This window comes from Glycine soja, chromosome 16 (genome assembly GCF_004193775.1).
Source record: "Glycine soja cultivar W05 chromosome 16, ASM419377v2, whole genome shotgun sequence".
NCBI classification, from domain to species: domain Eukaryota; kingdom Viridiplantae; phylum Streptophyta; class Magnoliopsida; order Fabales; family Fabaceae; genus Glycine; species Glycine soja.
Window position 1 is genome coordinate 37,780,205 of NC_041017.1, and position 25,907 is coordinate 37,806,111.

The 25,907-nt window shown below is 31.7% G+C and overlaps 2 protein-coding genes and 1 pseudogene across 6 annotated transcripts; all 3 read right to left on the bottom strand.

Moving 5' to 3' along the window:
- Positions 1-1,941: 1,941 nt before the first annotated feature.
- Positions 1,942-6,304, bottom strand: LOC114390786 (annotated as a pseudogene). Its single transcript, XR_003662016.1, has 6 exons — positions 5,746-6,304; positions 4,447-5,551; positions 4,066-4,287; positions 3,595-3,663; positions 2,709-3,506; positions 1,942-2,615 (listed from the first exon to the last, which is right to left on the bottom strand). The product of XR_003662016.1 is annotated as a TMV resistance protein N-like (transcript).
- Positions 6,305-8,856: 2,552 nt separating this feature from the next.
- LOC114390791 (TMV resistance protein N-like) lies at positions 8,857-12,654 on the bottom strand. Of its 3 annotated transcripts, none has more exons than XM_028351673.1 (5): positions 11,937-12,654; positions 10,632-11,742; positions 10,140-10,475; positions 9,941-10,044; positions 8,857-9,730 (listed from the first exon to the last, which is right to left on the bottom strand). In XM_028351673.1, the coding sequence occupies exons 1-5, from the start codon at positions 12,407-12,409 to the stop codon at positions 8,956-8,958; spliced, it is 2,799 nt and encodes a 932-aa protein (XP_028207474.1). In that variant the 5' UTR covers positions 12,410-12,654; the 3' UTR covers positions 8,857-8,955. The 3 variants fall into 3 exon arrangements, with proteins under 3 accessions (XP_028207474.1, XP_028207472.1, XP_028207473.1); XM_028351672.1 differs by having other exon boundaries at positions 8,936-9,072; positions 9,125-10,044; positions 11,937-12,652; XM_028351671.1 differs by having other exon boundaries at positions 8,857-10,044; positions 11,937-12,652.
- A 5,200-nt stretch (positions 12,655-17,854) lies between these two features.
- Positions 17,855-24,474, bottom strand: LOC114390788 (TMV resistance protein N-like). Of its 2 annotated transcripts, none has more exons than XM_028351669.1 (5): positions 22,194-24,473; positions 20,893-21,997; positions 20,430-20,720; positions 19,534-20,343; positions 17,855-19,440 (listed from the first exon to the last, which is right to left on the bottom strand). In XM_028351669.1, the coding sequence occupies exons 1-5, from the start codon at positions 22,664-22,666 to the stop codon at positions 18,802-18,804; spliced, it is 3,318 nt and encodes a 1,105-aa protein (XP_028207470.1). In that variant the 5' UTR covers positions 22,667-24,473; the 3' UTR covers positions 17,855-18,801. The 2 variants fall into 2 exon arrangements, with proteins under 2 accessions (XP_028207470.1, XP_028207471.1); XM_028351670.1 differs by having other exon boundaries at positions 19,117-19,440; positions 19,598-20,343; positions 22,194-24,474.
- Positions 24,475-25,907: the final 1,433 nt, after the last annotated feature.

The following is a 25,907-nucleotide window of genomic DNA, read 5'->3' on the forward strand; positions in this document are numbered from 1 at the left end:
AGAAACTGGAATTCCACATCTCATAAAATCTAAAAACAACCAGCTATGTGTTCATCCAAGACAATCCTTATGATGATAATGAATAAGACATTCACTTGAAGTATATTTGATTCTAGAGAGGCGTAGAACAAAACACATCTATTTTTTATTTATAAGCAAACACAAATCTACTGATATGCTCAAACTCAGAGTGACTTAGCATCCTAGGTAGGCATTCTGCTATAGAAAAGTATAGCAAATTCCACTTTCTGAAGTGCTGTAAGCAGCCAATATAGTAGTATGATTAAACCTAAGCAACACTGTTACAAATTTAACTAGTCTAAGTCTTTCTTCTTCCTCCTCAAACTATTTCTTCATTGGAAGTTGAATGCACCTGACCTTCACCTTGCAATAGGGAACCCCTAGAAAACCTATTCAAAGCAAAAAGGAATCAATATTCTAAACTAAGAGGAAAAATAAACCATGGAAATCCCATTAAACATTCTCACCAAAATCTCATTTGCATGGAGTCCTGCTGTATTTGTATAAAAATGTTGAATCACAGTTCTTTCATTTTATCAATCCATTATCGCAACTTTTAGCAGTGCAAAAGTCTTTTAGTTCAAGAGAGCAGTCACTAGTTTCCAGCAATGGAAACCACTGCAGCAGGAGCAACTAGCAATAGTTTGTATGGGGATTTTGAACCTTACAGAAGATGGCATACAGAGGAAAGACAACAGACTCTTGAGGAGTTTTCTGACTTTGCCTTCTCTGTTTCTTAGCATTTTCACCTCAACATTTATTTTTAGATAGTGGTGTCTCTTGGACTTTGCCTTCTCTGTTCCTTAGCATTTTCACCTCAACATTCTTAGCATTTTTATAAAAAAAACAGAGTCAAAATATAAAAGAGAGATGAAAATAGAAAAAAGATAGAATCTCAGAAAAAAAAAAAAAAGTTATGCGTGAAAATGTTTTACACGGTCAATCAGCTTCACCTTTTCACCTTATGTATGATAAATTTAAATTGGCTTGTTTATTTCTTAGGCTACTTCCTATCCTTATTAATGCCACGTTTTTAATTTCCATTCATAAATTTAAAAACAACAAGCTATCAGCCATCCTAGGACAATATCACTTTACTTCCTAAACTTAATACTTATTGTCATTTAGTCCACAAAGCTATGCTTATATTTTTATTTAAGTCACACAACATTTAGAATTTTGGACTAAAATAAGTGACATCTTGCATTTTCAAAGATTTTTTTTTCTAACCTAAAAAAATAATTTTTTAATCATTTTATTACTTTGAGGAATAAATTTGGCCGTGTCTCCCAATTTCATGAAAAAATTATCATTTACTTATCTATTTGACATGTTTTTATATCTAACTAATATGATATTAATAGTCATTTTTAAACTTAGATGTTTTTATGTGAATACTTAGTTTAGTTGACTTCTTGCACTTAAATTTACAACTTTTTAGTTATTTAATTAAAAAAATATTATTCCATTATTATGTCTGAAATTAAACTAAATTAGAAATATATTTAAAACACCATATTATACAATAAGTTTTATGTTCTGTTTATAAGATTGAAATATATTGTCAATAAACATACAAAAATAAATTAATTAATTAATTAGCATTCAATTTTTTTTATTAAAATTAAAATTTGCAAATGTATATACTTTTAGATCACATATACTAATATTGGTAGTATAAAAGAAATTGTAATATATTATTAAATATACAAATAAAGTACAAATATATTATTATATTGTTTTATAGTAGAACTTGTAAGGAAAAATCTAAAAGTAAACAAAAAGTATATTAAAGAATTTTTTTACTTTCTTTTAATTACAATGTATATATAAGATAAATATCTGTTGGTTTATGTAGTTTTGAAATCTGGCTATAAAAATATATAGAAAGATAAAACTTGAAAGGTTATATATAGAAAATGCATAAAGTCATGAAAGATGAATATAAATGAGTCAAAAGTACATTATGAAGATAGGGCGAACACCAGTTGGATTAAGTCGTTTTTTGAAGACTGAAACCAAAATAATAAAATAAAAAAACATGAAAAAAATAAGAAAAAAGCAATGGAAAACTTGCGTGTCCCCAAAGCTATGGTTTGTAGGAAGGAGGGGCTTTCTGATGCAGAGCTGCTGAGATATGGATCATCAAATCGAATATCTTCCTCCATACTGCCTTCTTCTCTGAATATATGGATTCCACTTCCTTTGATGAGTGAGCTCTCTAACTCTAACACACTTTCATATCTAACCTCCACATGGTTCCATTCCTTTTCCCTAGCCACTTCTTCAAACAGATTACCATTTTTGAAAGGTAACTTTTGGAGATAAAAGATATAAGTATGATCCAATTTCGACATACTTTCTATTTCGTCCGTCTTATAGGGCTCCAATTCTTCAAATTTTCCATTGATGAACACGTCTGGAGATAGGATAAAATTCTCAGTAGACAGTGCAATAAGAAGACAAAGAAGTTTGGCTGGGAGTTTATTACGAAACCAGAAAGAAATTGAATGTCCACTCTTTTGCTGATCGAACCACTCTGGTATTCTTGTTCCTGGAAACACAAACTGGGTTGGTCTAGCCTCATGCAGTTCCTGTTAGTCATAATTCATACAGAATTCATAAGTTTAACAACATTAAGTGCACTATGCATCATCAAATCATATACGTTATAAAAAAGACAATACCTGATTTAAAAGCATGCTTTTAGTCGAGGAAGTCAAGGATGCACAGTTTCTTGCATCAAAATACTCTAAGTTTGGTGGAAGCCCTCTAATTTCCTGAAGATGCTCGCAATCACTCACGAAAAGAGTTTGTAAAAATTCCAATTCTTTGAAGAATTCGGAAAGGATGGTGAAATTATTCTCCGATAGATCTAAAAATGTTACAAGAGCAAACCTCTTGGAACCTGTTAAAAAAAAATCATCACATAAATTGCACTTCGTGGCACCAAAGCAATGTTCCGTTGAAGACTGTGTTGGGCCCACTTTTTCTTCACCTTCTTCCGATTCTACCCATTGCCACCTGTTGCAATCTCTAATATTGAATTCCAACAGTTTGGGCATCATGGATAAGCTACATGGTAACTGAACAATTCCACAGCTCCCCAGGGTTAACCATTGGAGTCCAGTAAGATTTTGAATTGAAAATGGCAATTTTTTTATGGGAAGGTCAGTCAAACGAAGTTTCTGTATGTTTTCCATCTCTCCTAATATTTCTGGAAAATACTCAAGACTGGAACACTCAGAAATTTCAAGTGTTTCAAGAGAGGTCAAGTTGAGAGGCGGAAAACTCGTAAGCTTCCTGCAACCATCAGCACTCAATTCTTTAAGTTTATTCAGAAAACCAATTGAGTCATCAACTGCAACTAAACTCTCACACCATCGAAATGAAAGTTCCCTCAAATTTGGAAGATCAGATACATCAGGTATCTGTGTTAAAAATTTGCACTTGTCAAAATTCAGAACTGTTAGATGCCCCAACTTCTGCAAAGGAAAAAAAAAGAAAAAGAAATAAGAAACAAATGAATAAATTTAATTCATGGAATGAGTAAAATATACTCTTTAAACTTGCCTTGGATGAGCCATGGAACTCAAATGACGTAATGGAACTATCAGGTAACTTGCATATAACAAGGTTGATGTTAGCACTCCCCTGAAAATGAGAAGAAGAAGACACAGAAGAAGAAGAAGAAGGCACAGAGAAAGAAGGTAATTGAAGTATTTCCCATTAATTCCTTGCTGTGTTATTTACATATATATATAAGTTTCCCTAGTAACAGAAAAAGCTTCTAGAATGGTTTGGCAATTGTAATTCTGTTAGTGCTGTCCCCCTAATGAAGACACACTCAACAAGGATGTTCCCTTTTCCTAATTTGGTGCTTTCCGCTATTCATTCACCATTGTTCCTCAGACATACTCACTGAGGTAAGATGGTTTCGTAATTCTCCATTTGGGTTTGGCTTGCTTCTGCACCTCCTGTTCTGCTATTTCGACCCCTGTGTAAGCCTTTGTTGTTGTCTTCTCTGTGTTCCTATCAGTTGATCGGATCAAAGTTAGACGGTAAACAATTTGAAGGATATCTTTGCCATTCCAGTACTCTCAAACCTTCTGGAAAATTATTGGGACCTATCGAAAAATTGCCATTTCTAATAATAAGTATTTTAAGGTTTTCCATCTTCATGAAGGCGTTTTCATTCCATTCCACTGTTTCTTCTTTGTCAGATATGGAGGGATCCAAACATATGATTTCAATTTTACAAGTTCCCTGCTAATGCAAAAAGGCACGAATCAACCACAATTCAACTTGTGTGAAATATCAATTGACTCGCTTAGAAAATTTTACGAATTATAAAGAAAAAGTTAACCATGATGTAAATATATGAGATAGACAAAAAAAAATTCAACTATTCATGAGCTCACTCACCGTGTTGTGTTTTAAAACTTGAATTATATCTTGTGGTGACCATAATCTCTTGCGCTTCCCTGGCTCATCTGGTGATCTCTGCCGCTCAATTTCTCTACCCATGTCCTGAATCAGGTCGTGCATTTCAACAGTATCATCATAGTACTTTATGAGAGATTTTTCAACCAACACCCCAATATGATGCTTCTTGCAGTTACCATAAAGAACATGGAGTAGATCATCAACCTCTGTCCATTTATACCCTTTGAAGCAACAAGCGATGTCAAGAAACACATTCTTTTGTTCTTCCCCCAAAGCATCAAAGCTTACTTTTAGTATCTCTTGGATTTTATCCCTGGGAATTCTTTTATAATGTTCCACAGCAGATTCCCATTCTGCTACAGTTTTTCCAAACAAGTCCGAGCCTATGACTTCCAAAGCCAATGGAAGGCCAGAAGCATAAGCTACTACACGATTCAAGACGTTCTCATAACTTGGATCAATTTTTTCTCTTTTAAAAGCATTCCTAGTAAGCAGTTGAAGAGCAGCATTGTGATTCAAAACCTTCACCTCATAAGTTCTTTCAACGCCATGATATTTTAGCAGATGTTTGTCCCGAGTGGTAATGATGACTCTGCTACCGGGACCAAAGCAATTAGGGCTTCCAACAATAGCCATTAATTGCTCTTGCTCGTCAGCGTTGTCTAAAATCAAGAGAACCTTCTTTCGTCGGAGCCTACGTTGTATCATTGAAGCTCCTTCTTGCCAACTTGTTAAGATGATGTCCTTCTCACCAAGTAATTTTGAAAGAAGGATGCTTTGAAGGTGTTTTAACCCATGTTTATTTGATTCTTCTCTCACGTTTTGAAGAAAACAGGATTCATCAAAATGGAGAGCAATGAAATTATATACTGCCAGAGCAAGTGTTGTTTTTCCTAACCCGCCCATTCCATGGATCCCTATGATGTGGACACCATCATGGGATCCAACATCCAAAAGCTTCATTACCTCTGTCACTTGTGACTCTAAACCAACAGGATAATCCGCAACATGTAAAGAAGCACGATTAATCTTCCTAGAGAGCTCCTCAACAATACTCCCAATAAACTTGTATTCATATGCATCTCTGTTTCAAACAAACAAAAAAAGTTCTGATGAAGTCAGCCTAAAAGCCTTGCATCCATGTCTTGATAGGTACATTAATTGTCAAGATTAACAAGCATTTATTTTCTCTTTATATTTTACAAGTTAAATCAATAGACAAGTAAACCATAATCCAATAAAAACCATAAAGTAAAATATATTAGTATGATTGTATACCCATCTTTGAAATGTTTGCCAGACAAGTGACCTACTTGATGCAATGCCATCCTCCATTTCTGCAGCTTCTCCATCTTATCTTTGAACCTTTCGTGATGCTTAGTCATTGCTTCTCCATAACTACCTTTCTGGTGTCTAACATCAGAAGGATCTACTTTGTAAAAGACCGGTATAACCAACAGCCCTTCCCTCTTGCAGTGTAGGATGGCTACAAGTTCATCTAAACAAAATGAGGAAAAAGCATAGTTTTCAGAAAGCACAATAATAGCAATCCTGGAATCTTGAATTGCCTTCAAAAGTGCAGGTGTTATTTCCTCTCCGCTGTGAAGCTTGTCTTCGTCAAAGAAGGTATGAAATCCCTTGTCACAAAGAGCCTTGTAGAGATTGCCAGTAAAACCATAGCGCGTGTCTTCCCCTCTGAAGTTGAGGAACACATCATAGATGGATGCAAGGGAACGTGTCGTTGCAGCCATTATTAGAAGAAACAAGTTTAGTATGATAATGGTTAATTGATATGGTGGGAGTGTAGAATCAAACTTGAACAAATATGAAAAAGATAGTATAGAAAATGTTAAGTGGGGCACCAGCATTATTTGACGCGGTCACACAAATGTTTATTATTAGGCATAGTGACAATGACATATGAGGCTAAACGATAATAACGACAATAACTAGTAACGCGTACACATCTTATCAAAGTTGACTTTAATTACAATTTAGCTGTAAGTCATGTGTCATTTTATATTGTTCATTATTATTTTGATTGACTTTCCTTTTTCTTTAACTTTCCTATTACGTTTCTACTCCACAAAATATTAAATATTTATTGTGAAGAAGACTTTTAAAAAGACTATCAGGTCAGACCAGGCTTATAAAAGACCGTCAGACCGAGCCAAAATAAAAGTCTTTGATAGGCTATAGGTCAAGTTCTGGCCTCAAAGATTCATCATAGGTTAAGCACCTTTCAAAGCGATCTGGCCTGACCTATTTCCACCCCTAATAACAAGGAAGGATTTTAATATATGAGGACATGTGTATGTCTTTGAGCATATATGCAGTTCTTAGTTAACACTAATAAATTCTATGTAAAGAAAGAAGTTAACACAGATAAATTAAAAATGATCGAGTGAAAACTGAAAAGCAAGATTTTCTTCCTGATCTTATTTTAAAATGTCAAAACCCAAGACATTTTTTTAAAACCAAACAGACAAACAACTATTATTCAGAGGATGCGGAAAGGTTCAATGTGCATGTGACATTGATGTACCATTTTCTTTTCTTTTCTTTTTTGCCTTTTTCTCTGTGACATATATAAATATGTACATGATATCCTAGCCTCTCACCATACAATTTCATTCCATTTTTAATATACAATTATGGGAAAGGTTGTATTATTAAAAATAATATACGGGTAATTTTATATATTTTTATTATTTTTTGTTTTAAAATTATTGATTTTTTTATTTTAAATTATTAATATTCTGTAAATTTCTAGCTTTTTTCATTATTCTTTATTTAAAATATCTAGATTTCATCTTTACAAAGAATACTACACTTCTAAGTTCTAACCTATTTAAAAAGCGCTTTAACAATATCATATATTAAATAAGGTTACTTTAATCTAAATATATGAATATTATATACTTATTAAATACTTTTTAATCTATTTATACTAACCTTAAACATCAATAATTTTAGAAGGGCTGTAGCAATTTATAAAATAAATTTTAATTTGTAATTCTACGAAAAGGACAATATATGTGTGTGTGAATTGAAGAAAAGATTATACAAATATTTTTCATGAAAATAAAAGTATACCAAATGCTTAGTGTTATAAAGAAGATAGCCACCTTTGTGGAAAATATAGCTAAGATGCTCTCACTTTTTTTCATTTTTAAAAAAAAAGTACTTTTTTATAATCAAATTGTTACAAATAAACTATAAAAGTATCTATAATAATTGGCAACTGGTGCTACTAGTAATTCTGGCCCACCCCCTAAAAGAATCTTTAGAGAATCAAAATATATATTTAACTAATAAGTGATTAGAATGAAACTTGAAGAAATATGAAAATGAAAGTATCCCAAATGATAAGTGTTATAAAGAAGATAGCCGCCTTTGTGGAAAATATCTTGCTTTTTCTCATTCATTGTTATAAAAGTCAAGTCAAGCTCTTATAAGGCAAGTTGCTCTCACTTTTTTTTTTCATTTTAAAAAATACTTTTTATACTCAAATTTTGGAAAATAAACTATAAAAGTATTTTTAAAATTAACTGCTGGAACAATTAATTCTGTCGCCCCTGTAAAAGAATCTTTAGAGAATCAATATATATATATATATATATATATATATATATATATATATATATATATATATATATATATATATATATATATATATATATATATATAAACTAATAAGTAATCTGATAATTTTTAATCACAAGAGCTTCAGAATTCGTCTTTTATAAATAAAAAAACACAGTAAAAATATAAAAGAGAGATAAAATAGAAAAGAGATAGAATGACATGTTTGGCCGTACCTCCCAATTTTTTTTTTATTTTATTACTTTCAGAATAAATTTGGCCGTATCTCCCAATTTCAGGAAAAAAAAAATGATCATATACTTATCTATTTGACATGTTTTTACATCAAACTAATACGACATTAATAGTCATTTTAAAAGTTCGATGTTTTTATGTGAATACTAGTTTAGTTGACTTCTTCCACTTAAATTTACAACTTTTTAGTTATTTAATTAAAAAAATATTAGTCCATTATTATATATGAAATTAAACTAAATTAGAAATATATTTAAAACACCATATATTTACAATAAGTTTTATGTTCTGTTTATAAGATTGAAATATATTGTCAAAAAACATACAAAAATAAATTAATATTAGTAGTATAATCAAAATTGTAATATATTATTAAATAAATATACAAATATATCATTATATTGTTTTATAGTAGAACTTGTAAGGAAAAATCTAAAAGTATATTAAAGAATTTATTTTACTTTCTTTTAATTACAATGTATATATAAGATAAATATCCGTTGGTTTATGTAATTTTGAAATCTAACTATAAAAATATATAGAAAGATAAAACTTGAAAGGTTATATATAGAAAATGCATAAAGTCGTGAAAGATGAATATAAATGAATCAAAAGTACGTGATGAAGATAGGGTGAACATCAGTTGGGTTAAGTGAATTTTTGACAACTTAAACCAAAATAATAAAATAAAAAACATGAAAAAAATAAGAAAAAAGCTACGGAAAACTTGCGTGTCCCCAAAGCTATGGTTTGTAGCAAGGAGGGGCTTTCTGATGCAGAGCTCTCTAAGTCTAACACATTTGGATATCTAACCTCCACTTTTTCTTCACCTGCTTCCGATTCTACCCATTGCCAGCTGTTGCAATTTCTAATTTGGAATCGAAACAGATTGGGCATCATGGCTAAGCTACATCGTAACCGAACAATTCTACACCTCCTCAGGGTTATCTCACGGAGTCCAATAAGATTTTGAAATGAAAATGGCAATTCTTTTATGGGAAGGCGTTCCAAATGAAGTGCCTTTATGTTTTCCATCTCTCCTAATATTTCTGGAAAATACTCAAGACTGGAACAGTGAGAAAGTTCAAGTGTTTCAAGAGAGGTCAAGTTGAGAGGTGGAAAACTCGTAAGCTTCCTGCAACCAGCAGCATTCAATATTTTAAGTTTCTTCAGAAAACCAATTGACTCATCAACTGCAACTAAACTCTCACACCATTGAAATGAAAGTTCCCTTATGTTTTCCATCTCTCCTAATATTTCTGGCAAATACTCTAGACTGGAACAGTGAGAAAGTTCAAGTGTTTCAAGAGAGGTCAAGTTGAGAGGCGGAAAACTCGTAAGCTTCCTGCAACCAGCAGCATTCAATATTTTAAGTTTCTTCAGAAAACCAATTGACTCATCAACTGCAACTAAACTCTCACACCATTGAAATGAAAGTTCCCTTATGTTTTCCATCTTTCCTAATATTTCTGGCAAATACTCTAGACTGGAACAGTGAGAAAGTTCAAGTGTTTCAAGAGAGGTCAAGTTGAGAGGCGGAAAACTCGTAAGCTTCCTGCAACCAGCAGCATTCAATATTTTAAGTTTCTTCAGAAAACCAATTGACTCATCAACTGCAACTAAACTCTCACACCATTGAAATGAAAGTTCCCTCAAATTTGGAAGATCAGATACATCAGGTATCTGGGTTAAAAATTTGCACCAGTCAAAATTCAAAACTGTTAGATGCCCGAGCTTCTGCAAAGGCAAAAAAAAAGAAAAAAGAAAAGAAATAAGAAACAAATGAATAAATTTAATTCATGGAATGAGGAAAATATACTCTTTAAACTTGCCTTCGATGAGCCATGCAATGAGGAAAATATACTCTTTAAACATGCCTTCGATGAGCCATGGAACTCAAATGACGTCATGGAACTGTCAGGTAAGTTGCATATAACAAGGTTGTTCGGATTAAAGTTAGATGGTAAACAATTTGAAGGATATCTGTGCCATTCCAGTACTCTCAAACCTTCTGGAAAATAACTGGGAGCTTTGGAAAATTTGCCATTTCTAATAATAAGTATTTTAAGGTTTTCCATCTTCATGAAGGCGTTTTCATTCCATTCCACTGTTTCTTCTTTCTCAGATATGGAGCAATCCAGACATATGATTTCAATTTTACTAGTTCCCTGCTAATGCAAAAAGGCACGAATCAACCACAATACAATTTGTGTGAAATATCAATTGACTCGCTTAGAGAAATTCACAAATTATCAAGAAAAAGTTAACCATGATGTAAATATGAGATAGACAAAAAAAAATCAACTATTCATGAGCTCACTCACCGTGTTGTGTTTTAAAACTTGAATTGTATCTTTTGGTGACCATAATCTCTTGCACTTCCAGGGCTCTTCTGGTGATCTCTGCCGCCCAATTTCTCTACCCATGTCCTGAATCAGGTCGTGCATTTCAACAGTATCACTATTAGAGCGCTTATGCTTTATGAGAGATTTTTCAACCAACACCGCAATATGATACTTGCAGTTACCATAAAGAGCACGGAGTATATCATCAACCTCTTTCCATTTATACCCTTTCAAGAAATAAGCAATATCAAGAAAAACATTCTTTTGTTCTTCCTCCAAAGCATCAAAGCTTACTTTTAGTATCTCTTGGATTTCATTACTGGGAATTCTTTTATAATGTTCCACAGCAGATTCCCATTCTGCTACAGTTTTTTCAAACAAGGCCGAGCCTATGACTTCCAAAGCCAATGGAAGGCCAGAAGCATAAGCTACTACACGATTCAAGACGTCCTCATAACTTGGATCAATTTTTTCTCTTTTAAAAGCATTCCACTTAAGCAATTGAAGAGCAGCACTCTGATTCAAAACCTTCACCTCATAAGTTCTTTCAACCTCATGATATTTTAGAATATGTTTGTCCCGAGTGGTAATGATGACTCTGCTACCGGGACCAAACCAATCAGATCTTCTAACAAAAGCCTTTAATTGCTCGCGCTTGTTGACATCGTCTAAAATCAAGAGAACCTTCTTTCTTCGGAGCCTACTTTGTATCATTGAAGCTCCTTCTTGCCAACTTGTTAAGTTGATGTCCTTCTCACCAAGTAATTTTGAAATAATGATGCTTTGAAGGTGTTTTAACCCATGTTTATTTGATTCTTCTCTCACGTTTTCAAGAAAACAGGATTCATCAAATTGGAGAGCAATCAAATTATATACTGCCAGAGCAAGTGTTGTTTTTCCTAACCCGCCTATTCCATGGATCCCTATGATGTGGACACCATCATGGGATCCAACATCCAAAAGCTTCATTACCTCTGTCACTTGTGACTCTAGACCAACTTGATAATCCCCAACAGGTAAAGTAGCCCGACTAATCTTCCTAGAGAGCTCCTCAACAATACTCTCAATAAATTTGAATTCATATGCATCTCTGTTTCAAGCAAACAAAAAAAGTTCTGATGAAGTCAGCCTAGAAGCCTTGCATCCATGTCTTGATAGGTACATTAATTGTCAAGATTAACAAGCATTTATTTTCTCTTTATATTTTACAAGTTAAATCAATAGACAAGTAAACCATAATCCAATAAAAACCATAAAGTAAAATATATTAGTATGATTGTATACCCATCTTCGAAATGATAGCCAGACAAGTCAGCTACTTGATGCAAAGCCGTCCTCCATTTCTGCAGCTTCTCCATCTTAGATTCGAACCTTTTCTCATGCTTAGCCATTGCTTCTCCATAACTACCTCGCTGGTGGCTGACATAATAAGGATCTACTTTGTAAAAGACCGGTATAACCAACAGCCCTTCACTCTTGTAGTCAAGGATGGTTACAAGTTCATCTAAACAAAATGAGGAATAAGCATAGTTTTCAGAAAGCACAGTAATAGCAATCCTGGACTCTTGAATTGCCTTGGAAAGTGCAGGTACTATTTTCTCTCCTCTCAGAAGCTCCAGCTCATAATTGAAAGTGTAGATTCCCCTGTCATGAAGAGCCTTGTAGAGATTGCCAGTAAAACCATGGCGCGTGTCTTCCCCTCTGAAGTTGAGGAACACATCGTATTTGGATGCAAGGGAACGTGTTGTAGCAGCCATTATTAGAAGAAAAAAGTATAGTATGATAATGGTTGATATGGTGGGAGTGTAGAATCAGACTTGAACATATGGTAACAATGACATCGTACCGAAGTAGATAGCCTTGTGGAAAATATCTCGCTTTTTTCTTCTTCTTTTCTCTCTCTCTCTCAAATAAGTCAAAATCGTACTAAATTTTAACTTCTCCCCGTCCCCCATTAAAATTGTCAGACATAAAAAATTAGCAAATTTCACAAATTCTGTGAGCTGAGATTAATGTGCAAGAACACATTCTTTCAACTCCAAGTTCAAGGCTATTAATTCCTAATAACAAAAAAGGTTATTAATTGCTTAAAAAAGCATAAAGTTATTAATCAACTGCTGGGACATCCTTCCCCAGAAAAATTATAAATTTTTAATCATAAGTATTAGTTTTTTTTAATTATAAGCTTCAAAGGTTTTATTGCATTAGAATTGCGTTTGACTCATTTTTATTTTGAAGATTGCCTTAAAATTAAAATTTAGAAATAAGAGGTTTAAATATAACTAAAAAAATTAATATATATTTTTTAAAAGTTTCATTAACTTAAAATAGATCATCTTAAATGAAGAAATTAAGGAAGTTTGGTGGATATTGCCAATAGAACCTTGGTGGATGTTACACGTCGTACGAAGCAAGATATTATTACGCGGACATATGGTTCAAACTTGTGGAAAATATGTGTTTGTTTTTTGTTTGTTCCTTTCTCAAATCTATGATTGTGCGTAACCCGAGGTCTACGTTCTACAAATGAATGCCATTAAGACTAAAGAAACATGACTCCGCATTTTCATCTAAATTTCTACTTTTTAGAATGCTGCCGACACATTAACAACCTAAGCAGCACATTAACAAAATTTAACTGATCGATTCTAGTTCCCAACCTCATTTTTGGCTTATTAATCCTTCAAAAAAATGAAGTTCACAACTCACAGGATTATTGGAACAAAATTTTGTAAAATGAAATCTCCAATTCTTAAGTTGTAGTTAAAAGGATCAATCAAAAGTATGCTAAGAAAAGAAAAAAGAATATAGCTAGGATGGGGAAAGAATTTAAAACACAGGTTTCCTTCATTTACAGTTTACACATGCACCTGATTCTCACCATGCAATACAATGATAAGGAATTAAGGAAGTTTCGTGGATATTGCCAATAGAACCTTGGTAGATGACTACGAAAAGAATTCCATTTAGACTAAAGAAATTAAGGAAGTTTCGTGGATATATCCAATAGAACCTTGCCAATAGAAATTAAGGAAATTATTGCAAATGGCTTACAAAGGATGGACAAGCGACTCTTGAGATTAATTTGAAGGGTATTAATTAAAATTCATTTTCTCCTTATATATGTTCTCATTTGGATGACATTAATCTTAATGTTAAAATTATATTTTGAGTCAATTTATTATCCATTAGAATGAAATGTTTGGAAGATTCCATAACAAAAAGATAGTATAATCTCATCTTTTGTGCTAGTTTTTAATTTAATATTAAATGCAAATTTTAAGATAAAATTAGAATTTATTTTAGGAATAATGAGTTTATTATACTACTTATTATTAAATAATCTAGAATATTCATTTATCGGTGTAATGGGACATAATGGTCTCATATATATCACCTAACAATTTCTCCAAACTTCACACCTTTATTTTTAAGGACACAGAACTTAAGAATACCATAATTAAAATTATTGCTGACATAAATTAAAAATGGAAAGAAAATCATAATAATAAATTAAGATGAAATTTATTCTAATGATATACATATGGTAATCTTTTCTGATCTTAAACTCTTACATGTTTCAAAAATGAGCAACTTAAGATTCAAATCTACAACTAGGGGATCCTAACAATTCATGGAAAAAGGCCTGTGGATGCATCGAATAACAAATGGAGCCTTTTACTCAATTAAAGAAATTAAATTTTCAAAAGGATGTAATATGAATTCAATCCGTGCAAAGTTTTCTCATGGGATTCTTTTCATTGCAATGCCTAAAGAAGGAATAAGGGAGAATCATTTCATTTGGGGGGGGGGGAAGAAACAAGGAAAGAGAGTATCACCCATTAAAGTTGCAATTAGAGTGGTGATGCAATAGTTAAGTTGATTAACTAGACCACAAGAACTACAATGAGATGCGGGTTAAAATCAGGATATATATATATATATATATATATATATATATATATATATATATATATATATATATATATATATATATGATCTATGCTAACAATAATGCATAGGATTACTTGCTTTCATAATGTTCTGTGGCAATGAGAAAATTAAAGCGAGTAAGGTGTGCATATATATTTTATGTTTCCTTGTGACATATCTTCAAAGAATAATAATAAATAATGGTTAATTTGGATCACCATCACATAAATCCATTCATGCTTTGATGGTAATTAGTGTTATGTAGTATTTATTTATTTTTATTTATGAGTGATTTTTATAACCTAAAAGGTTGAATTTAAAAATAATTGATTAATTAAAGTCTAAGAATAATTATTTAATGCTATAAAAAATTAATTAATTAATTAATTTTGTAACCGTAAGTTCACATTTTTTTCAATGTTGATTCTCATAAAAAAAATTGTTCATCTTTATGTAGTATTTTTTCAATTTATATTTTTTAAGATATTTTATTTTTTTTAGTTTGTAATTTTGTATTTTTTAATTTTATTCCCCGATAAGCAAGCCAGATCTTATGATGATTATAAATAAAAAATTAAAATCTTAAAAGAATTAAACTTAAAAAATTACAAACTTACATAAAATAATTTTTTTTGCAAAGACAATCAATTTATATAAATTAAAATTATAAAAATAAACTTATGAGAATAAAAAAAACGCTAACTTATGTTTAAATCTTAAAATATTAAACATATCTTAACTTAAAACATTGATTCAGACTTGAAAGTGACTTCGCTATTATTTTTTTAAAAAAAGGAAAACAGAAAATAAAATTAAAGGCATTACCTAAAATGGTGTTTGGTTTGAAAGTTTTACGTTTTTATTTAAAATAAAAATAAGTCTGTTTAAAATTTAAAAAGTACTTTTTAAAAAATATTTTCAAAAATAAATTTAAAACTAAAAATAACATATCAATATTTGTAGTCTTTTATGAAAAAATATTATAAAAAATTAAAATGCAGTGGCACTTGTAGCACTTTTTTTTTTACATATTTTCTAAAAATTTGAAACAAGTTTGATAATAAAAGTAATAGAAGTTACATATTACCTTGATAATTTGGCTGAAAACACCCACACATAAGATGTTTTACTTTAAGTCAGATGTATTTGTTCGAAAAGTAATAGAAGTTAATTTTGTATGATAAAAATCATATGAAAAATGTAAACCAATAATTTAGGACATTAATTAAAAAATAAAAATAAAAATAAAAATATTGAAAAATATCACATACGATGTGCTTTTTTTGTAATTTTCAATGCGACTTATTAATTTGATAACACAACTTCAATTTTGGAGGGTCAAATACGATTTTACATATTTTAATTATTCCTGATACTCTTCTTGATGCATATTAATAGTATTATTTACGTTATCAAAAAGAAAATATACTGAATAATATTATTCAATTTATCTTTCACTTGATTCAAACTTCTTTCTCATTTTATCCGACTTTTCTATACATGAATATTCCTATCCTAAAAAAGGAATAATATTCATATTCATTTTAATTTTAAATAAAACAACCGCGTTTCATTTGCCTCTCTGACAAAAAGGCAGAAAAACAAACGTGTAGACCTTAAAAACACGTTTTCTCATTTGCTTCTTTAGCTCTTAATGGGTAAAGGCAGAAAAATTAGACATGACAGACCATAACAAACACTTTCATAGGACAAAAACAGAAAAAAAGATAATGCTTTTGTTCTATATAGTTTTACAATTGTGCACTTTGATCTTTCAAATTTTTTTATTACATATCTAGTCTCAAAAATTAGAAACTATTTTTTGTCTCACTCAAATGTGGATTCTTTGTTGCTTCTCTCACTCACACACAAAATAGAAAGGCATCAGGAACAAAACAATGTTAGCAATTGAATTATATATGGATCGGATAACAATTATAATTACAATAATATAAAATTTCGACCTTGATTTTGCATTTGCTGCACCATTTCTCTCTAAGCCATGTAAACAGCGTATTTGGATTAAATTTTGGATATCACGCTTTCACCTATAGAAGTAACTTTTTTAATTTCTAATCAAAATACATATAGTTTGAAATTCGAAGTTATCTTCAAAGCTAACGATGTTATTTGTGGATAAAACACACCTCGTATTATGGTTAAATTAAAATCCAAACATGCTTAAAGTGTTCAACTGATCGAGCTTAAGTACCCATGAGCCAATGACCTATGATCATACTCAAACACAATCTTCAGGGTCTCGAATTAAATATAAGCAAAATTAATTATTATCATTTAATTCTACTTTTTTCTGGGTTATCATTTAATTCTACTAATTATACATTCTGTTTAAAAATAAACTATTTCATGTGTCCTTTATTAAAATTGAATATCTAAAATAAAAAAATATCATTAAAACTAATATATTAATTAATTGAATTTTATTTTTAGAATAATACCTTTAAATAGAATGAAAGCAATTAAAATTTATTTATATTTAAATCTACCAAAACATTTTTTTTGTTACTTATAATTGAGCCTGGGTAAAGTATTTCTTAATTTAAAAAAAAAGCAAATACTATTAGTTGCCATATTTTTTATAAAATTACTAATAAATAGTATTACTAATAGTCCTGTTTATAATATCTAACTTAATTCAAGTTTTAACACAGGGTTGAATGGCTGAGATGGCTGAAAGCACGTGAAGTGGAAAAGCTGAACTACTGTCCTTGTTTTGCAGGGTTGAATGGCGAAATGACATGTTTGACGAAATGCACTTCCTGATGCCACGTGGATATTGTGAGAAAAAATGCTTATCAAAACAAATAAGATATTGTGAGAAACAATATTGATGTCATGTAAATATTATATTAATAATATTAAGTGGTCCATCAATGCTAAAATCTATTTTACTTGTATAAAGGTTCTAAAATCAAATAAAATTCTGAAATGAAAATGATAATATTTTTTCTGGAACACATTGCAAAATAATAAACTTTAAACCAACCTAGTATGCTAATATCAAAATTCTAATTCGTCTAAATCAACTTTAAACCGAATTCAGATAATGAAACTAGTTGGATATTGTTCGTCCTACAGTATGATAACAATAAGGTTTGGAAGGAGAACATTCTTCTCCATTTTGACTAAATTAGCATAGCTTATGCTATTAGGAAATAATAAATCACTGAGTATTACTGAAACTAACAGCTCTAGATTTGTACACATATATATATGATGTCTACCAGGCTTAAATTACCGAGGTCATATTGTCAGAGAAACTGGAATTCCACATCTCATAAAATCTAAAAATAACCCGCTATGTTTTCATCCAAGACAATCCTTATGATGATAATGAATAAGACATTCACTTGAAGTATATTTGATTCTAGAGAGGCATAGAACAAAACACATCTATTTTTTATTTACAAGCAAACACAAATCTACTGATATGCTCAAACTCAGAGTGAATTAGCATCCTAGGTAGGCATTCAGCCATAAAAAAGTATAGCAAATTCCACTTTCTGAAGTGCTGTAAGCAGCCGATACAGTAGTATGATTAAACCTAAGCAACACTGTTACAAATTTAACTAGTCTAAGTCTTTCTTCTTCCTCCTCAAACTATTTCTTCATTGGAAGTTGAATGCACCTGACCTTCACCTTGCAATAGGAAACCCCTAGAAAACCTATTCAAAGCAAAAAGGAATCAATCTAAACTAAGAGGAAAAATAAACCATGGAAATCCCATTAAACATTCTCACCAAAATCTCATTTGCATGGAGTCCTGCTGTATTTGTATAAAAATGTTGAATCACAGTTCTTTCATTCCTTCAATCCATTATCGCGACTTTTAGCAGTGCAAAAGTCTTTTAGTTCAAGAGAGCAGTCACTAGTTTCCAGCAATGGAAACCACTGCAGCAGGAGCAACTAGCAATAGTTTGTATGGGGATTTTGAACCTTACAGCAAATGGCTTACAAAGGTAGGACAACAGACTCTTGAAGAGTTTTCTGACTTTGCCTTCTCTGTTTCTTAGCATTTTCACCTCAACATTTATTTTTAGATAGTGGTGTCTCTTGGACTTTGGCTTGTTTATTTCTTAGGCTACTTCCTATCCTTATTAATGCCACGTTTTTAATTTCCATTCATAAATTTAAAACCAACAAAGCTATGGTTTGGCAAAAGTACATGATGAAGATAGGGTGTACAGCAGTTGGGTTAAGTGAATTTTTGACAACTGAAACCAAAATAATAAAATAAAAAACATGAAAAAAATAAGAAAAAAGCTATGGAAAACTTGCGTGTCCCCAAAGCTATGGTTTGTAGGAAGGAGGAGCTTTCTGATGCAGAGCTGCTGAGATATGGATCATCAAATCGAATATCTTCCTCCATACTGCCTTCTTCTCTGAATATATGGATTCCACTTCCTTTAATGAATGAGCTCTCTAAGTCTAACACTCCTTCTTTTCTTTTTTGCTTTTCATAGTCTAACACACTTTGATATCTAACCTCCACATGGTTCCATTCCTTTTCCCTAGCCACTTCTTCAAACCAATTATTATCGTTGAAACAAAAATCTTGGAGATCAAAGATATATGTATGATCCAATTTCAACATACTTTTTATCTCCTCACTTCCAAAATATTTTAGAAATTTTCCATTGATTGACACATTGGGTTTAACGAAAAAATACCCGCTGTCACCCAAGACAGGTGCAATAAGAAGACAAAGAAGTTTGGGAGGGAATTTATTACGAAACCAGAAAGAACTTGAATGTCCACTGCTTTGGTGATCCAACCACTCTGGTATTCTTGTTCCTGGAAACACAAACTGGGTTCCTCCAGCCTCATGCAGTTCCTGTTAGTCATAATTCATACAGAATTCATAAGTTTAACAACAATAAGTGCACTATACATCATCAAATCATATACATTATAAAAAAGACAATACCTGATTTAAAAGCATGCTTTTACTCGAGGATGTCAAGGATGCACAGTTTCTTGCATTGAATAACCTTAAGTTCTGTGGAATCCCTCTAATTTCCTGAAGATGCTTGCAATGACTCACGTTAAGACTTCCTAAAAATTGCAATTCTTTGAAGAATTCAGGAAGGATTGTGAAATTATTCCTCGATAGATTTAAATATCCTACATGAGCAAACTTCTTGAAACCTGTTAAAAAAAAATCATCACATAGATTGCAATTCTTGGCAGAAAACGAATGTGTCCAAAAACGTGCCTCTGAAGATATTATTGAGCCCACTTTTTCTTCAGCTTCTTCCGATTCTACCCATTGCCACCTGTTGCAATTTACAAATTTGAATGCAGACAGTTTGGGCATCATGGCTAAGCTACATCGTAACTGAACAATTCCACAGCCAAACATGGATAACTGTTGGAGTCCAATAAGATTTTGAAATGAAAATGGCAATTCTTTTATCGGAAGGCCATGCAAATCAAGTCTCTCTATGTTTTCCATCTCTCCTAATATTTCTGGAAAATACTCAAGACTGGAACAGTGAGAAAGTTCAAGTGTTTCAAGAGAGGTCAAGTGGAGGGGCGGAAAACTCGTAAGCTTCCTGCAACCATAAGCATTCAATTTTTTAAGTTTATTCAGAAAACCAATTGAGTCATCAACTGCAACTAAACTCTCACACCATTGAAATGAAAGTTCCCTCAAATTTGGGAGATCAGATACATCAGGTATCTGTGTTAAAAATTTGCACCAGTCAAACTTCAAAACTGTTAGATGCCCCAACTTCTGCAAAGGAAAAAAAAAAAAAGAACTAAGAAACAAATGAACAAATTTAATTCATGGAATGAGGAAAATATACTCTTTAAACTTGCCTTCGATGAGCCATGGAACTCAAATGACGTCATGGAACTGTCAGGTAACTTGCATATAACAAGGTTGATCGGATCAAAGTTAGACGGTAAACAATTTGAAGGATATCTGTGCCATTCCAGTACTCTCAAACCTTGTGGAAAATAATTGGGACCTTTGGAAAATTTTCCATTTCTAATAATAAGTATTTTAAGGTTTTCCATCTTCATGAAGGCGTTTTCATTCCATTCCACTGTTTCTTCTTTGTCAGATATGGAGAAATCCACATATATGATTTCAATTTTACTAGTTCCCTATTAATGCAAAAAGGCACGAATCAACCACAAATCCACAATACAACTTGTGTGAAATATCAATTGACTCGCTTAGAAAAATTTACAAATTATAAAGAAAAAGTTAACTACGATGTACATATGAGAAAGACAAAAAAAAAAAAAAAATTCAACTATTCATGAGCTCACTCACCGTGTTGTGTTTTAAAACTTGAATTATATCTTTTGGTGACCATAATCTCTTGCGCTTCCCTGGCTCTTCTGGTGATCTCTGCCGCTCAATTTCTCTACCCATGTCCTGAATTAGGTCATGCATTTCAACTATACCATGCCTAACCTTTGTGAGAGATTTGTCAACCAACACATCAATGTGATGTTTCATGCAGTTATCATAAAGACCGCGTAGCATATGTTCAACCTCTGTCAATTTGCATCCTTTTAAACAACAAGCAATGTCAAGAAAAACATTCTTTTGTTCTTCCCCCAAAGCATCAAAGCTTACTTTTAGAATCTCTAGGATTTCATCACTAGGAATTCTTTTATAATGTTCCATAGCAGATTCCCATTCTGCTACAGTTTTTCCAAACAAGTTGGAACCTATGATTTCCAAAGCCAATGGAAGGCCAGAAGCATAAGTTACTACACGATTCAAGACGTCCTCATAACTTGGATCATTTTTTTCTCTTTTAAAAGCATTCCACTTAAGCAATTGAAGAGCAGCACTCTGATTCAAAACCTTCACCTCATAAGTTCTTTCAACCTCATGATATTTTAGAATATGTTTGTCCCGAGTGGTAATGATGACTCTGCTACCGGGACCAAACCAATCAGGTCTTCCAACAATAGCCTTTAACTGCTGGCGCTTATCAACATCATCTAAAATCAAGAGAACCTTCTTTCGTTGGAGCCTATGTTGTATCATTGAAGCTCCTTCTTGCCAACTTGTTAAGTTGATGTCCTTCTCACCAAGTAATTTTGAAAGAATGATGCTTTGAAGGTGTTTTAACCCATGTTTATTTGATTCTTCTCTCACGTTTTGAAGAAAACAGGATTCATCAAAATGGAGAGCAATCAAATTATAAACTGCCAGAGCAAGTGTTGTTTTTCCCAACCCACCCATTCCATGGATCCCTATGATGTGGACAACATCATGGGATCCAACATCCAAAAGCTTCCTTACCTCTATCACTTGTGACCCAAGACCAACTGGATAATCCGCAACATGTAAAGGAGTACGATTAATCTCCCTAGAAACCTGCTCAACAATACTCTGGATAAACTTGTATTCATATGCATCTCTGTTTCAAACAAACAAAAAAAGTTCTGATGAAGTCAGCGTAAAATCCTTGCATCCATGTCTTGATAGGTACATTAATAGTCAAGGTTAACAAGAGCATTTCTTTTCCATTTAAATTTTACTAGTTAAATCAATAGACAAGTAAAACCTAATCCAATAAAAACCATAAATTAATATATATTAGTATGATTGTATACCCATCTTTGAAATGATAGCCAGACAAGTCAGCTACTTGATGCAAAGCCATCCTCCATTTCTGCAGTTTCTCCTTCTTAGCTTTGAACCTCTTCTGATGCTTAGCCATTGCTTCTCCATAACTACCTTTCTGTTGTCTGACATCAGAAGGATCTACGTTATAAAAGACCGGTATAACCAACAGCCCTTTCCTCTTGCAGAGAAGGACGGTTACAAGTTCATCTAAACAAAACGAGGAAGAAGCATAGTTTTGAGAAAGCACAGTAATAGCAATCCTGGACTCTTGAATTGCCTTGGAAAGTGCAGGTGTTATTTCGTCTCCTCTTGGAAGCTCCTGATCATCAATGAAAGTGTAGATTCCTCTGTCATCAAGAGCTTTGTAGAGATTTCCAGTGAAACCATGGCGTGTGTCTAAACCTCTGAAGCTGAGGAACACATCATAGATGGATGCAGGAGAACGTGTTGTTGCAGCCATTATTAGAAGAACAAAGTTTAGTATGGTTATGGTTGATATGGTAGGAGGGAGAATCAAACTTGAAGAAATATGAAAATGAAAGTATACCAAATGCTGTGTGTTATAAAGAAGATAGCCACCTTTGAGGAAAATATCTTGTTTTTTCTCATTCTCTGTTATAAACGTCAAGTCATGCTCTTAATTTTATATATTCATTTTAATTTTAAATGAAACAACCGCGTAGACCTTGAAAACAAGTTTTCTCATTAGCTTCTTTAGCTCTTAATGGGGAAAGGCAGAAAAATTAGACATGACAGAACAAACACTTTCATAGGACAATGCTTTTTTTCTATATAGTTTTACAATTGTGCAATTTGATCTTTCAAATTATTTTTATTACATGTATAGTCTAAAAAATTATTAGAAACTATTTTTTGTCTCACTCAAATGTGGATTCTTTGTTGCTTCTCTCACTCACACACAAAATAGAAAGGCATCAGGAACAAAACAATGTTAGCATTGAATTATGGAACGGATAACAATTATAATTACAATAATATAAAATTTCGACCTTGATTTTGCATTTGCTGCACCATTTTTCTCTAAGCCATGTAAACAGTATATTTGGATTAAATTTTGGATATCAAGCTTTCTCCTGTAGAAGTAGCTTTTTTAATTTCTAATCAAAACATAGTTTGAAATTCGAAGTTATCAACAAAGCTAAGATGTTATTTGTGGATAAAACACACCTCGTATTATGGTTAAATTAAAATCCAAACATACATGCTTAAAGTGTTCAACTGAGCTTAAGTTCGCATGAGCCAATGACCTATGATCATACTCAAAGACAATCTTCAGGGTCTCGAAATGTATACCTCCTCCCATCTACGGGCTGAATGTACAAAAATACACCTCCAGACACAAATACTACAAGAAATAACATGCGATACACAGACATATACAAGTATAATGTCATGTAGTGGTAATATCTGAAGGCATAACCACATCATCAGAATCATATATATGCATAATCACATCGAGAGTTCAGCCTAGTGGAAGGGAAATTATCTCAAACCACCATGTATCTCTATGGTTCCAGCTAATTTCTATAACTATTTTATGATATATATATATATATATATATATAAAAGAAATGTCTTCATTTAACATTTTATTGTGTCTCAAACTCAAATACCTCTAAAATAAGATATTGTGAGAAACAATAATATTTTTTTCTGGAACACATTGCAAAATAAATGCGTAGTTATGTTTTGTGTTTTCCATCTTTTTCTTAATAATTAATCCATGAAAGTCAGTCTAGTGAAGTAGTGATATAAAGTAGAGATTGCCGGTGAATTACAATTTTAGTTTTCAAGCAATATTTTCAGAATTCAATTTTTACATACTATTAACATAAAATATATATCCTACCAATTCATCAAAAATAAAGCTAGACGAGACTTGTGAAGTGAATTGCCTTCAAAAGTGTAGGTTTTATTTCCTCTCCGCTGTGAAGCTTGTCTTCGTCAAAGAAGGTATGAATTCCCTTGTCACAAAGAGCCTTGTAGAGATTGCCAGTAAAACCATAGCGTGTGTCTTCCCCTCTGAAGCTGAGGAACACATCGATGGATGCATGGGAACGTGTTGTCGCAGCCATTATTAGAAGAAAAAAGTTTAGTATGATAATGGTTGATATGCTAGGAGTGTAGAATCAATAATGTAAGAAAGAATAATGAGAAAGAAAACACTTATTTGCATTCTTTGAAGGTATACAGGTGAAAGAAAGGGAGAAAATAATTTCTCCTACCAGGAGATATGTGTGGTCCTCAGGTGTATTTTTTCTCCTTACACCTTTTTATAGTTGTTGGATTGAAATTGGCCTAATGTCAAAAAATCTTCCTTTAAATCTACCTTATGTCAAAAGATCTTTCTTATTTATATTTTTGATAATTTTTGGACTTGTTTTATTTTTAATTTATCATTTTCATATCTACATACCATAAATAAAAAACTATCAATTTTTATTATTTAATTTAAAAAATAATTACTAAATAAATATTTTAAAAAATATTTTCAATATATTTTTATTATAAAAATAATTCATATTTAATAGTTATTACGTGTCTTTCCTTCCGAAGTTGAGGAACACATCGTAGATCACGGGAACTTATTGTTGCAGCCATTATTAGAAGAAAAAAAATTTTAGAATGAAACTTGAAGAAATATGAAAATGAAAGTATAGCAAATGCTAAGTGTTATAAAGAAGATAGCCGCCTTTGTGAAAAATAGCCAAGATGCTCTCACTTTTTTTCATTTAAAAAAATACTTTTTTATAATCAAATTGTTGCAAATAAACTATAAAAGTATTTTTAATAATTGGTAACTGGTGGTACTAGTAATTCTACCCCACCTCCTAAAAGAATCTTTAGAGAATCAAAATATATATTAACTAATAAATAATATGATAATTTTTAAACAAGTGTTATATAGAAGATAGCCGCCATTGTGGAAAATAGCTATGTATTATAAAGAAGATAGCCGCCTTTGCTGAAAATCTCTTGCTTTTTCTCATTCATTGTTATAAAAGTCAAGTCAAGCTCTTATAAAGGAAGATGCTCTCGCTTTTTTTTCATTTTAAAAAATACTTTTTATAATCAAATTTTGGCAAATAAACTATAAAAGTATTTTTAATAATTAACTGGTGGTACAATTAATTCTGTCGCCCCTATAAAAGAATCTTTAGAGAATCAAAATATATACATTAACTAATAAGTTACCTGATAATTTTTAATCACAAGAGCTTCAGAATTCGTCTTTTATAAAAAAAACAGAGTAAAAATATAAAACAGAGATGAAAATAGAAAAGAGAGAATTTGAGAGAAAAAAAAGTTGTGTGAAATGCATCATTGATTAGTTCTTGAGAGACATCGAGATATAATTAATAATAATAATTCTACTAACAAACTTTCGATAAAATCTTTTGAGGACTTATATGAAATTCTAGATAGTCTAACAAAAACATAAAATTTGTTGTTTAACAAAATACAAACTTTAAAAAGTAAAGTTAATGACATTTTAAATATTCTTAAATCTAAAGATCAACAAATTTGTTTTTCCACAAATGAACTCGATAAAATTACAACACAACTTTCTAAACTTGATTTAGAAAAGACAACAAGTCAAACATCAACAAAATTTGTTTTAGCAAAACCTAGAAAATGAGGACAATACCTTTTATAGGAACTTCACAAACAGTTTCAAG

Coding starts and splice junctions, on each gene's coding strand:
- LOC114390791 (XM_028351671.1), bottom strand. CDS start 12,409: ATGGCTGCTACAACACGTTCCCTTGCATCCAAATACGATGTGTTCCTC. Junction 11,743..11,936: donor GGCTATCATTTCGAAGATGG/GTATACAATCAT, acceptor TGCTTGAAACAG/AGATGCATATGAATTCAAAT. Junction 10,476..10,631: donor AAGTTTTAAAACACAACACG/GTGAGTGAGCTC, acceptor TTGCATTAGCAG/GGAACTAGTAAAATTGAAAT.
- LOC114390788 (XM_028351669.1), bottom strand. CDS start 22,666: ATGGCTGCAACAACACGTTCTCCTGCATCCATCTATGATGTGTTCCTC. Junction 20,721..20,892: donor AAGTTTTAAAACACAACACG/GTGAGTGAGCTC, acceptor TTGCATTAATAG/GGAACTAGTAAAATTGAAAT. Junction 20,344..20,429: donor AGTTCCATGGCTCATCGAAG/GCAAGTTTAAAG, acceptor TTTCCTTTGCAG/AAGTTGGGGCATCTAACAGT.